Source organism: Coregonus clupeaformis, unplaced genomic scaffold (assembly GCF_020615455.1).
Source record: "Coregonus clupeaformis isolate EN_2021a unplaced genomic scaffold, ASM2061545v1 scaf1672, whole genome shotgun sequence".
NCBI classification, from domain to species: Eukaryota; Metazoa; Chordata; class Actinopteri; order Salmoniformes; family Salmonidae; genus Coregonus; species Coregonus clupeaformis.
Genome location: NW_025535126.1, coordinates 22,601 through 37,530, shown reverse-complemented (window position 1 = coordinate 37,530; position 14,930 = coordinate 22,601). Strand labels below are relative to the sequence as shown.

The window sequence follows — 14,930 nt, the reverse complement described above, 5'->3', positions numbered from 1 at the left end:
GTGCGGGAAATGTAATGTTAAATGAATCATAACCCAGAAACCCGTTTTTATATTTCCTGCTGGTAATGGTGTGGTAACTCCCGGTACGCTCCACAGTGCGTATAAGAACCAGTATGTTACTACAGTATATTACCTGGTCTGGTCCGAAAGGTAGACTGAGAAGGCTGGTGTCTTGGAAATACGTGGTAATTCTCATTATTTTTCTCAAGATAATTTCGGTGACAATGAAAATTCGAACTTTGTTCTAAAAGCTTTTCCCCCTAAGTGAAGCTCAAAGCACTAACTAAAACCCAAACAATAAAGCACAATGACTAGTGGGTTTGGACTTTAGGTTAATTAAAGATGGCGTTAATCGTAGCGCACTGCACTTTATTACGGGCGACAATTTTAGTACTCATCACTGCATTCTCTACCAGAAAGTTGGTTGGCCCTCTGATGTCACGTAGGTTGATATACTGCTATGTTTTCATTTATAAAGTCCTTTTACAAAAAGTCCCACTGTACCGAACATCTTTACTAAACTTTAGACATATGAGTTACCATACCCGGTCTCAGGGATGGCGAACACTGGAAATTCCTTTGGTCTCTACCAAGTTAGGTAAATCAGCTTTTTGTGGAACAATCTTCAAAATGTTCTTAAAATGTTATGTTTTGGTGCATCTAGGGCAATTCAGAAAGTTGATTAAGGACCTTATTACTGATGAATGTGTTTTGTTTTTTATGACAGTGTTTTTCTTTCTTTCTGCTTGCATTTTGTATTTATATTTTGATGTTGGTATTTTCTGTAATTCAGGCTCTCATCTGTAAAAGAGACCTTGGTTTCAGTATGACTCCCTGATAAAATAAAGGTGAAATAAATTCACCATTTAGTGCCAAAGCGGGGTTGACATCTTAACTCATGTCATCTAAGTTCAATGAGAGAAATGTCATAACAACCATTTGGTTCCCAGACTGCCACCAGAAGAGTTTGTAGCCAACTAATCCACCTATTTTGCTTTAAAAGTATACAATTACCCAGCAATGAACAATAACCTCTTCTGTGTGAAGTGCACTCCATATGAAATGCCCATGTCACCAAGAGAGAGGGACATGTCTGATGAGAACAATTTAAAAGGTTGCAAACAGGTCTATAACATATACTGATTGTAAAAAACATGAACAACACGTTCCTAATATTGAGTTGCACCCCCCCACCAGAAGAGCCTCATTTCGTCGGGGCATGGACACTACAAGGTGTCGAAAGTGTTCCACAGGGATGCTCGCCCATGACGACTCCAGTGCTTCCCACAGTTGTGTCAAGTTGACTGGATGTCCTTTGGGTGGTGGACCATTCTTGATACACACGGGAAACTGTTGAGCGTGAAAATCCCAGCAGCGTTGCAGTTCTTGACACAAACTGGTGCGCCTGGCACCTACTACCATACCCCATTCAAAGGCACTTAAATATTTTGTCTTGCCCATTCACCCTCTGAATGGCACACATATGCAATCCATGTTGTGGATTGTCTCAAGGCTTAAAAATCCTTCTTTAACATGTCTCCTCCCCTTCATCTACACTGATTGAAGTGGATTAAACAAGTGACATCAATAAGGGATCATCGCTTTCACCTGGATTCACCTGGTCAGTCCATGTCATGGAAAGAGCAGGTGTTCACAATATTTTGTACACTCAGTGTAGACTTGTAAAGTCTTTCATGCAGACATATACAAGGACAGTCCAATCTGAAAATAGAGTTTTCACTCAAGAGGCCAATCCATGCCGTAATCATTCCTGTGAGACCAATGACTATAAGGAAAAAGGCTTTTCTTTCTACAAAAGGTCAAACTGATCCCACACAAATGCACTACTCCCATGTATACATGCACACATACAGTTGTCACACAGTTGTAAAAGGACATGCGCACACACACGCAATGGCATGCGCACACACGCGTTCAACCTGATGCACCCTTGCATAGCTGAAATGTAATGCAACACCACCCGAAAGACCAGTGCTGAGGTAGCCTTGCTGTCACTGTGTGTTTGTGTGCGTATGTGTTCGAAAGCGTGTGTTAAATAACAGGGGCACAACATGGAGGTCATTCCTTATAGACACAGAGTGAGAAACAGCCACTCTAAATACCGGGTCAAAAAAAGTATATGCTTAGGGAGTGATATTAGTGCAAACAAAATGAAACATGTTTTAATACAAATTCAATGATTCAATTCTGATAAAAATTCTGTTGCCACTAAAATCACTCCATAGATATGCCAGGTGTAAAAAATGACCCAACATAATGGCAACAACAAAACGACTAGGAAAAACCTTCTATAGTCTCTTTTCTGTTCGTTTTTCTGTTAGCATTATATCACAATGCCAAAGAGTGCTTCTCATCGACATTCCTTATTGATTCAGTTGTTTTCTCTAGTCCTGGGACCCACTGTGTGTGCAAATACCATCTGAACCAAGGTCTGTGAGAAACACTGCTTTAAGTATAGTAGCTCAGTATGTTAGAGTGGGAAGAAGAGCTGGGTCGAGTTCATCAACGGTAGAAACATACAAACGGCATCAACGGTAGAAAACAGACAAACAGGGACGGTTTACCTAGACTTGTCAAATAACAAAAGCTCATTCTTGTTTTCCATTGCAAATCGTTTTAAAACACTCAGATGCTTTCCCTAATGAACATGCCCCTTCCGCCATCTTGTTTTTCTTCCTGTCAGATCCTAGTCTCAGTTTCCCAGTCATGTCCTTGCCACTTGATAATTTTATGCTAATCACATTACAAAAACCTTGACCTCATTATTCACGGCCTATGCTAATGTTGTGCGGTGTGAGTGATACTAAGGATAGAGGTGCCATTGTGTCCTGTCGGGAAAATTATACAATTTCACTAACAAAAAGAATGCATGTAAATGACAAATAAATTAAATGAAGAAACTCTGGGCTTGAGAATGTGTAACGTTAAAATGGAAGCTAACACAGGAAATACTACTTTTGTGGGGTTCAAATTGCTTTTCACCTTATCCTGTCCATTCAAATCAGTGGCCCTAAAGGAAACAAGTCGGCTATGGGTCCTATTCAATTATTAGTACAGGTCCTTGGGATGAGTCAGACATGATTGGCCAGCAAATCTGTATATGTATCTGAAAAGATGTTCTGAATCTGAGTGATTCTTTATGCCAAGCAAGGAAGCATGCTTGATGTAATATACTGCAAGTTTCTTTTGGTCACACACTTGGAGCATGATTTTGAGCGTCAAAGGCAGGGATACCCACATCTGGCCTCCAGACAAGAAGTACTGCTGATGTAAATTCTTCGCTCTATGTAGAGACTGATTAAGACAGTGCTGGTGAGTGGAATATCTAACCAACCAGTGACAATCCGTTAACTCTGTTAGAAAAGAAAACCGGCAGCACTTTGGCGCTCCAGGCTCATATTTGAGTACCTCTGATGTAGGGGCTTTGAACTAGGAACTATGAGTCAATTGAGCCAAAGAAGATGGAGGTGGGTGCTGAGGTGTACCTGGTCCCGTCCTGTTGCTTCTTGTCGAAGGAGGTGCTGCGGGAGATGGCCCCCTGGGCGTAGTGGAACATCTGCTGCCCGGGGCTGGGGCCCTGTGTGGGGGAGGCCCGGGACAGGGGCAGGCCGCCACCCGGGGCGGCCGAGACGCGGTGCCAGCCAGCAGCCGTGGTGGTCTTGTACTCCACCACAGGGATGCGGTACATCTCAGAGCAGCTCCTGATAGAACAAATCAAAAGACACATCAGCAATGGAGCGTCTTACAAAACAATCTTAAATGGTAAGTAGAAGTTAATGTACTTACATTATACTGTAAGAGCATGAGTAAGTGTTGTTATCGTGTTATTAAGTGCATCTAATGTAAAAAGTGTGACACAATCCTCAAACTTGCCAAATAGGCTATACTGTAAGTCAATGGGAGAGTTAAATTGAGATTTGGCAGATGGACTGCATTTTGAGTGTTTGGTATTTTTAGATTTTTCACTTCCTGTGACATTTTTCCTCAAACCTCACTACTTGATACGTCCGTTTCCAAAGTGGTACAGCCCCGTTCCACCTCTTTCTTGCTTGATTTAACCATCAGAATATAGTATTAACCCAATATTCTGGGTGCGAAAGAGATGACCAACTTCCCATTGCATTTGGGACCAGTCGGTGCCAACTTGTGCCCAACTTCATCCCAAATAACTGCTACTTTGCTACAGTTAAATATGTAAAATATTTGCTGATGGATATGAGCTGTATTGACTAAGCCTGTGGCCGATTGACATCAATAACACTGGTATTTTATTAGGATCCCCATTAGCTGTTGCGAAAGCAGCAGCTACTCTTCAAGGAGTCCACAGAAAACATGACATTATACATAACATTAATATATAATAACATCTGTTTCCAAGATGGCGTAGCAGTGCGGTCGCGGTTTTATTCATTGTCCTAGTGTAAATATCCCGTTTCTTGTTTTTTTTTGTCTATTTTGTATATATTTCTGAATTTTTACTTTTCATTCTTTAACTAAATATACTTTCCTGCAACCCGCCTCACCCAACGTGGAAAGGATTCTATTATTTCTTTATAACTTTCATCAAGAACCTTAAGCTGAAACTAGTGTAGCTGCAACTGAATGGCTACTTGCTATTAGTCACCGTTAGCGTCTTCACCATTGTCCGTGGCCTACACTATCCACCAGCCAGCTCTAGCTCTAGCCTGGACAATTCGTCGGCCAGTCTGCACAGCGTGCTATCGACCCAGAGCTTATCGGACTTTCTGCCGGAATCACTGGACCCTAGCGCCGGATCATCGCAACCAGCTAGCTAGCTGCAACCTGTTGTTGGCTAATTACCATTGCCCTATAGCAAGCACCAGTTAGCCTTGAGCTAGCCTCAGGCCCATCTCCCGGCTATCTACCTCTCTGTCAACCGGACGGGACCTCCTAGTGTTGACACTGAGCCCCGCCGATCCAACACGACTGGTTTGCCGACAAAATCGTCTGATGTGGTTTCAACAGGCTTCCCGTTGCGACGACCACGAAGATCCATCTGCCAGCCCCGGCCCGCTAGCACACGCAAACTACAACTGTGCTCCCTGCTAGCTGTGCTGAAGCACCAATTTGAACTGCTCTCGGACTCACATATTGCTGTTCACTGGACCTTATGATCACTCAGATGCACAGCTGATGCCTGCTGGACTGTTCCTTTACACGGTACCCTATCCTGTTTATTCTGTTTAGCCTCAGCCCAAACTTTATCGCTATTACCAGTTGTTGTCTTAGCTCTCTCTAATAACACCTGTGATTGCTTTATGCCTATCTCCCATGTCAATTATGCCTTGCCTATTGCTGTTTGGGTTAGTTCTTATTATACAATTTCACTGTAGAACCCCTAGTCCCTCTCAAACTGCCTCAAATAGTTCCTTTGTTCCACCCCCCATACACGCCGAGACCGGCTCAATCGGTGCCTCCAGTGATGCTATCTCTTTCATTGTTACCCAACGCTTAGGGTTACCTCAACTGTACTCATATCCTTCCATATCCTTTTCTGTACATAATGCCCTGAATCTTTTCTACAACGCCCGGAGAACTGCCCCCTTTATTCTATGTACCCAACGCACTAGAAGACCAGTTCTTAAAGCCTTTAGTCGTATCCTTATTCTAGTCCTCCTCTGTTCCTCTGGTGATGTAGAGGCTAACCCAGGCCCTGCAGCCCCCAGTATCACTCCTACTCCCCAGGAGCTATCATTTGTTGACTTCTGTAACCGTAAAAGCCTTGGTTTTCTGCACGTAAATATCAGAAGCCTCCTTCCTAAGTTTGAGTTATTCACTGCGTTAGCACACTCCGCCAACCCTGATGTTCTAGCAGTGTCTGAATCCTGGCTTAGGAAGGCCACCAAAAATTCTGAAATTTCCATCCCCAACTATAACATTTTCTGTCTAGATAGAACTGCCAAAGGGGGTGGAGTTGCAATCTACTGTAGAGATAGCCTGCAGAGCTCTATCATACTATCCAGGTCTGTGCCCAAACAGTTTGAGCTTCTACTTCTAAAAATCCACCTTTCCAGAAATAAATCTCTCACTGTTGCCGCTTGCTACAGACCCCCCTCAGCCCCCAGCTGTGCCCTGGACACCATATGTGAATTGATTGCCCCCCATCTATCCTCAGAGTTCGTACTGCTTGGTGACCTAAATTGGGATATGCTTAACACCCCGGCCATCCTACAATCTAAACTAGATGCCCTCAATCTCACACAAATTATCAACGAACCTACCAGGTACAACCCTAAATCCGTAAACATGGGTACCCTCATAGATATCATCCTGACTAACTTACCCTCTAAATACACCTCCGCTGTCTTCAACCAGGATCTCAGCGATCACTGCCTTATTGCCTGCGTCCGTAACGGGTCCGCGGTCAAACGACCACCCCTCATCACTGTCAAACGCTCCCAAAAACACTTCAGCGAGCAGGCCTTCCTAATTGACCTGGCCCAGGTATCCTGGATGGATATAGATCTCATTCCGTCAGTAGAGGATGCCTGGTTGTTCTTTAAAAGTAATTTCCTCTCAATCTTAAATAAACATGCCCCATTCAAAAATACAGAACTAAGAACAGATATAGCCCCTGGTTCTCCTCAGACTTGACTGCCCTTGACCAGCACAAAAACATCCTGTGGCGTACTGCATTAGCATCAAATAGCCCCCGCGATATGCAACTTTTCAGGGAAGTTAGGAACCAATATACACAAGCAGTTAGGAAAGCAAAGGCTAACTTTTTCAAACAGAAATTTGCATCCTGTAGCACTAACTCCAAAAAGTTTTGGGACACTGTAAAGTCCATGGAAAATAAGAGCACTTCCTCCCAGCTGCCCACTGCACTGAGGCTAGGAAACACTATCACCACCGATAAATCTACAATAATCGAGAATTTCAACAAGCATTTTGCTACGGCTGGCCATGCTTTCCACCTGGCTACCACTACCCCGGCCACCAGCTCTGCACCCTCCGCTGCAACTTGCCCATGCCCCCCCCGCTTCTCCTTCACACAAATCCAAACAGCTGATGTTCTGAAAGAGCTGCAAAATCTGGACCCCTACAAATCATCTGGGCTAGACAATCTGGACCCTTTCTTTCTAAAACTAGCTGCCGAAATTGTCGCAACCCCTATTACTAGCCTGTTCAACCTCTCTTTCGTAACGTCTGAGATCCCCAGAGATTGGAAAGCTGCCGCGGTCATCCCCCTCTTCAAAGGGGGTGACACTCTAGATCCAAACTGTTACAGACCCATATCCATCCTGCCCTGCCTTTCAAAAGTTTTTGAAAGCCAAGTTAACAAACAGATCACGACCATTTCGAATCCCACCGTACCTTCTCCGCTATGCAATCCGGTTTCCGAGCTGGTCATGGGTGCACTTCAGCCACGCTCAAGGTCCTAAACGATATTATAACCGCGATCGATAATAGACAGTACTGTGCAGCCGTTTTCATTGACCTGGCTAAGGCTTTCGACTCTGTCAACCACCACATTCTTATTGGCAGACTAAATAGCCTTGGTTTCTCAAATGACTGCCTCGCCTGGTTCACCAACTACTTATCTGATAGAGTTCAATGTGTCAAATCGGAGGGCCTGTTGTCTGGACCTATGGCAGTCTCTATGGGGGTGCCACAGGGTTCAATTCTTGGGCCGACTCTTTTCTCTGTGTATATCAATGTCGCTCTTGCTGCTGGTGACTCTCAGATCCACCTCTACGCAGACGACACCATTTTGTATACATCTGGCCCTTCATTGGACACTGTGTTAACAAACCTCCAAACGAGCTTCAATGCCATACTACACTCCTTCAGTAGCCTCCAACTGCTCTTAAACACTAGTAAAACTAAATGCATGCTCTTCAACCGAACGCTGCTTGCACCCGCCCACCCGACTAGAATCACTACTCTCGACGGGTCTGACCTAGAGTATGTGGACAATTACAAATATCTAGGTGTCTGGTTAGACTGTAAACTCTCCTTCCAGACTCACATTAAGAATCTCCAATCCAAAGTTAAATCTAGAATCGGTTTCCTATTTCGCAACAAAGCCTCCATCACTCATGCTGCCAAACATGCCCTCGTAAAACTGACTATCCTACCGATCCTTGACTTCGGCGACGTCATTTACAAAATAGCCTCCAACACTCTACTCAGCAAATTGGATGTAGTCTATCACAGTGCCATCCGTTTTGTCTCCAAAGCCCCATATACTACCCACCACTGTGACCTGTACGCTCTTGTTGGCTGGTCCTCACTACATATTCGTCGCCAAACCCACTGGCTCCAGGCCATCTATAAATCACTGCTAGGTAAATCCCCGCCTTATCTTAGCTCATTGGTCACCATAGCAGCACCCACCCGTAGTCTGCGCTCCAGCAGGTATATCTCACTGGTCATTCCCAAAGCCAACACCTCCTTTGGCCGCCATTCCTTCCAGTTCTCTGCTGCCAATGACTGGAACAAATTGCAAAAATCTCTGAAGCTGGAGACTCTTATCTCCCTCACTAACTTTAAGCATCAGTTGTCAGAGCACCTTACCGATCACTGCACCTGTACACAGCCCATCTGAAATTAGCCCACCCAACTACCTCATCCCTATATTGTTATTTATTTTGCTCTTTTGCACCCCAGTATCTCTATTTGCACATAATCTCTTGCACATCTAGCATTCCAGTGTTAATACTAATTGTAATTATTTTGCACTATAGCCTATTTATTGCCTTACCTCCATAACTTGCTACATTTGCACACACTGTATATATATTTATTTCTGTTGTATTTTTGACTTTGTTTTGTTTTACCCCATATGTAACTCTTAGTTGTTGTTTTTATCGCACTGCTTTGCTTTATCTTGGCCAGGTCGCAGTTGTAAATGAGAACTTGTTCTCAACTGGCTTACCTGGTTAAATAAAGGTGAAAAAAAAAAAAAAAAAGACAATATTGATACATTTAACAAGCCCATTAGGTCATGACTACAGAGATAATTAGCTTTGAACTAGCTGGGAGATATAGGCTGGGTCCCAAAAGGCACCCTATTTCCGATACTGAACAAAAATATAAATGCAACATGTAAAGTGTTGATCCCATGTTTCATGAGCTGAAATAAAATATCCCAGAAATGTTCCTTAAGCACATATAGTACAAACTATTGATAATGTTTTGTCCTTCACTCTGCTTGATTCCTGTTTAAACATGATTTGGCAAGTCTCAAGTTCACAATCCAACAGTTCACCAACCAACCCAACGGACTGGGATGTTCCAAAAAATGGCAAAGCGCGAATGCCCCGTCTTGATTCATACATGTTGGCCTAGTCTAAGTCTCAAATGGCACCCATTTCCTTTTAAAATGCACAACTTTTGACCAGGGCCCATAGGGCTCTGGCCTAAAGTAATGCGCTATATACACTTAACAAAATTAGAAACGCAACATGCAACAATTTCAACGATTTTACTGAGTTACAGTTCATATAAGGAAATCAGTCAATTGAAATCAATTCATTAGGCCCTAATCTATGGATTTCACATGGCTGGGAATACAGATATGCATCTGTTGGTCAAAGATACCTTAAGAAAAGGTAGGAGCGTGGATCAGAAAACCAGTCAGTATCTGGTGACCACCATTTGCCTCATGCAGTGCGACATCTCCTTCACATAGAGTTGATCAGGCTGTTGATTGTGGCCTGTGGAACGTTGTCCCACTCCTTTTCAACGGCTGTGCGAAGTTGCTGGATATTGGCTGGAACTGGAACACGCTGTCATACATGTTGATCCAGAGCATCCCAAACATGCTCAATAGGTGACATGTCTGGTGAGTATGCAGGCCATGGAAGAACTGGGACATTTTCAGCATCCAGGAATTGTGTACAGATCCTTGTGACATGGGGCAGTGCATTATCATGCTGAAATATGGTGATGGTGGCAGATGAATGGCACAACAATGGGCCTCAGGATCTCATCAAGGTATCTCTGTGCATTCAAATTGCCATTGATAAAATGCAATTGTGTTCATTGTCTGTAGCTTATGCCTGCCCATACCATAACCCCACCGCCACCATGGGGCACTCTGTTCACAGCGTTGACATAAGCAAACCACTTGCCCACAAGACGCAATACACGCCATCTGCCCGGTACAGTTGAAACTGGGATCCATCTGTGAAGAGCACACTTCTCCAGTAAGCCAGTGGCCATCGAAGGTGAGCATTTACTCACTGAAGTCGGTTACGATGCCGCACTGCAGTCAGGTCAAGACACTAGTGAGGACGACGAGCACGCCGATGAGCTTCCCTGAAACTGTTTCTAAAGAAATGTTTCGGTTGTGCAAACCCACAGTTTTATCAGCTGTCCGGGTGGCTGGTCTCAGACGATCCCGTAGATGAAGAAGCCGGATGTGGAGGTCGTAGGCTGGCGTGGTTACACATGGCTTGCGGATGTGAGGCCGGTTGGACGTACTGTCAAATTCTCTAAAACAACATTGGAGGCGGCTTATGGTAGAGAAATTAACATTACATTATCTGGCAACAGCTCTGGTGGACATTCTTGCAGTCAGCATGCCAATTCCATGCTCCCTCAAAACTTCTGACATCTGTGACATTGTGTTGTGACAAAACTGCATATTTTTGATTGCCCTTTTATTGTCCACAGCACAAGGTGCACTTGTGTAATTATCATGCTGTTTAATCAGCTTCTTGATATGCCACACCTGTCCGGTGGATGGATTATCTTGGCAAAGGAGAATTACTGATGTAAAACTCAACAGGTTATAGTGGTCGAAATCGTGGGAAATTGATGAAAAACTGATACTAACAGAGTGTTTAAAGTAGCAATTTGTAACTTTAATTTTGTAAGTGGCAACTTAAGATACTACAAACACCAAGAAGCAAAGCTAAAAATAAAGGGACATATTCACCAAGACCAAAACCCTGCTCTTTTGAGAAAAAGTACGTTACAGATTGTACCTATTAAGAATGAATTGGTTATATGGCCGTCATTGTAAATAAGAATTTGTTCTTAACTGACTTGCCTAGTTAAATAAAGGTAAAAAAATATAAAAAAAAATATATATATATATATAATGAACAAAAATAAACACAACATGTAAAGTGCTGGTCCCATGTTTCATGAGCTGAAATAAAAGATCCCAGAAATATTCCATATGCACAAAAAGCTTATTTCTCAAGTTTTGTGCACACATTTCTTTACATCCCTGTTAGTGAGCATTACTCCTTTGCCAAGACAATCCATCCATCTGAATATCAAGAAGCTGATTACACAGGTGCACTTTGTGCTGGGGACAATAAAAGGCCACTCTAAAATGTGCAGTTTTGCCACACAACACAATGCCACAGATGTCTCAAGTTTTGAGGGAGCGTGCAATTTGCATGCTGACTGCAGAAATGTCCACCAGAGCTGTTGCTAGATAATTTAATGTTAATTTCTCTACCATAAGCCGCCTCCAACGTCGTTTTAGAGAATTTGGCATAACGCCCAACCGGCCTCATAACCGCAGACCAAGTGTAACCACGCCAGCCCAGGATCTCCACATCCTGCTTCTTCACCTGCTGGATCATCTGAGACCAGCCACACGGACAGCTGATGAAACTGAGGAGTATTTCTGTCTGTAATAAAGCCCTTTTGTGGGGAAAAACTCATTCTGATTGGCTGGGCTTGGCTCCCCAGTGGGTGGGCCTGGCTCCCAAGTGGGTGGGCCTCAGTATAAGAATAAAAACGCTTGGGACAGATGTTTTTGTAAGCGCTATTAAGCTTAGTTTAAGTTAAGTGCAAAGAAGAAGGAAGTGGTGTTTAACCTACCTCCTGGGTGTGCCGTCCTCATGGGGCTGGACGATGACCACACTGACCGTGTTGGACGTGCGCAGCAGGTCGATCATCTGCTCGTGGGACAGTGTGGCCACGGCCACCTTGCAGATCTCCATCAGCCGGCTACCCGGACGGAGACCCACCTGCCAGGCGAAGCCGAAGGGCTCCACGTCCGCCACCACGCCCTCGAAGTTGACGTGGAATCCCAGCTGGCCCAGACCGTTCCGCCGGAGGGTCATCTCCACTGTCTCGCAGCCCCGGGTGACAATCTAGGGTGACATGACCAAGAGAGTCAATTCCAGCCTACTCTGATCTACTACAACGGCTTTATTAGGGTTTATCCATGTTGGCAACTGTTTTGATAAGTTATGAGCGTTAGGTCAACCTGTAGGTCAACCTTTACCCCAGTTAACTTCAAGAAGGGGCAGTAATTAGCAACTTTGTGGTTTGACACAATCCACACACATACAAAATAGCGCCGAAGCCGATGAGAACTTAAGTCATTATCCCTTTCCATTTTAAAGTTGGTTGAAAAGACTAAGGGCTCCATTACTGAAATTTAAAATGGCCGGGGATAGAGCGCTGAGGGACACCCGATCCTATAAAACCTCTCGTCTCCCCCTAAATAATACAATTATCAACCAAACGACTCAATCAATTCCTGGCATAAAAAGCAGGATGAAAGTACATGCCCCAGCAGGCCTTTATTACCATCAGTGATTCAAGAACAGTAACTTTTAACAACAAACATATTGTTGTGAGGCTGAGGTATGGTGGAGGTATAATGGGGCACATCTGCCGACCTGCTGACTAAACTGCTGTGACTTGGGCCGGCTCCCAGGACTTGAGTAATCACCTCACTGCAGTGTTTACCCACAGTAAACTACTTAGCTTAAAAATATATTTTAACATCAGATCTTTTACAGAGCTGATCTGATTGGTCAAAAATACCAATTAGTGAAAAAAGATCAGAATTGGGATGCCTGTCTAAACGCAGCCTAATACTGAGGTACAAGGTTTTCATGCAAGTGTTTTATGATACTTATGTCTCAGGCAGCGGTGGCCAATTTTCTCTCTGGGCCAGTGTGGGTACAGCCAAGCAGTAACAAACCCAATTCAAGTGATCAACTAAACTTAAGTCTTCTGTAAATACTTGGAGGTTGAATCAGATATGTTTCTCGTAGGTCTGATTGGCGACCCCTGAGGCATGGTTTCCTTGACAAAATAATCATTCTCAATGGAAAATCTTAGTTGAAAATGCTTTTTAGTCCAGGATTAGGCTTAATCTGTGTACAGGAAACCACCACTGAATTATGTGGTGTTTTAGTCCCCCACACAACTCTCTTACCTCCAACCTCTGCATGATCTCCCGGACGTCGTCCCAGCATCCTTCCTGCGTGGAGAACACCACGCACTCACCACGCTCGTAGAAAAGCCGGACGCTCCCAGATGTTGCGCTCCAACCGAGGACGTCGCGGCAGTAGCAGTTGAACACCACCTCCTTGGATGCCTCTTCGATCAGCACCACAAACTCATTGGAGACGGCCAGCAGGCAGCCAATGTCCGCCGACTGGCCAAAGTCCCGTGCCACCACAGCCCAAGTGACCGCACCGTAGCTCTGGAGGTGGGCGTTCCGCCGGGGTCGGCTGCGCTCCTTCTTCTTGACACCCAACGAGATGAAGCTGAACTTGGCCGCCGAAGAGTCCACGGGGGTGGCGCTTACAAAGTTCTCGGCCAAATCCTTCAGGTACTCCTGGCGCGTGCGCATAGCCATGGCGCGGAACTTGTCCGACTTATGCACCGCATTCTCGCCGTTCAACATCTTGGCCAGGAGGAAGTCCCGGAACATGGCCGACTTTGGGAAGAGCACCCCCTGGGGGATAGGAGGACCGAAGGCGGGCACATCTTTGGATCTGGTGACCGCCACACTAAAAACAAATGAAGAAAAACAGCCATTTTAATCCCTCTGTCATTTTGCATCATCATCTTTTATAAGTAACACAAATAGGTCATGACAATACATTTGAGAGAGATCTGTTGGGGGATTTTGAATTACAGCCATTACGACCCCTCTCTGGAAATGGAAAGGTTTCAAACTGTTGTTCTGCTAATCCAAAGAGCACTTGCTGTTACAGATGGGGGCAATTACAAGAGCAGAACAAGTGGTTTCACGATCAACTGTACGTCATATTAGATAGCTAAAGTTCTGTTCCATCGCGTGAATATAATTTAACACTGACTACACAAGCTTTTTAATAATCAACTATTATAAATAGAGGTGTGGTTTCAGTTTAAACAAATAGAGGTTGTTTCAACTATCACAGTGGTGTAGGTAGAGACAAGCAACTGGTGTTACTGTATGATCAGAATTCTGATTCAAGACTCAGGTCCTCTAACAGTAAGGGCCGGAAATCATTGTAGTGGATTTTCAGAAGTTTCTTTGAATTGTACAGCAGCATATCCAAATCAAAGTTTATTGGTCGTGTACACAGATTTGCAGATGTTATCACAGGTGCAGCGAAATGCTTGTGTTTCTAGCTCCAACAGTGCAGTAATAGCTAGCAACAAAAACAATACACAAATAATCCAGACAAGAGACTTGAACATACATATATATATATATACATACATACAGTGCATTCGGAAAGTATTCAGACCCCTGACTTTTTCCACATTTTGTTACGTAGCAGCCTTATTCTAAAATTGATTAAATAGTTTTTTCCCCCTCAATCTACACACAATACCCCATAATGACAAAGCAAAAGCATAGATATATATATATATATATATAAATCTATATATATATATATATATATATATATATATATATATATATATTTGGGGAGTTTCTCCCATTCTACTCTGCAGATCCTCTCATGCTCTGTCAGGTTGGATGGGGAACGTAGCTGCCCAGCTATTTTCAGGTCTCTCCAGAGATGTTCGACCGGGTTCAAGTCCGGGCTCTTGCTGGGTCACTCAAGGAAATTCAGAGGTCATTGTCCTGTTGGAAGGTGAACCTTCGCCCCAGTCTAATGTCCTGAGTGCTCTGGAGCAAGTTTTCAACAAGGATCTCTCTGTACTTTGCTCCGTTC

General features: G+C 44.0%; 1 protein-coding gene across 6 annotated transcripts in view; it reads right to left on the bottom strand.

Moving 5' to 3' along the window:
* The window catches only part of LOC123487352 (signal-induced proliferation-associated 1-like protein 2), a 60,664-nt gene that overhangs the window by 33,830 nt on the left and 11,904 nt on the right, over nucleotides 1–14,930 (bottom strand). For all 6 annotated transcript variants that reach the window (XM_045218577.1, XM_045218578.1, XM_045218579.1 and 3 more), the window contains exons 4-6: nucleotides 13,187–13,766; nucleotides 11,833–12,107; nucleotides 3,507–3,722 (exon numbers count right to left, since the gene is read on the bottom strand). In XM_045218577.1, coding sequence (XP_045074512.1) covers nucleotides 3,507–3,722; nucleotides 11,833–12,107; nucleotides 13,187–13,766 — 1,071 coding nt within the window. The remainder of the gene's footprint in view (nucleotides 1–3,506; nucleotides 3,723–11,832; nucleotides 12,108–13,186; nucleotides 13,767–14,930) is intronic.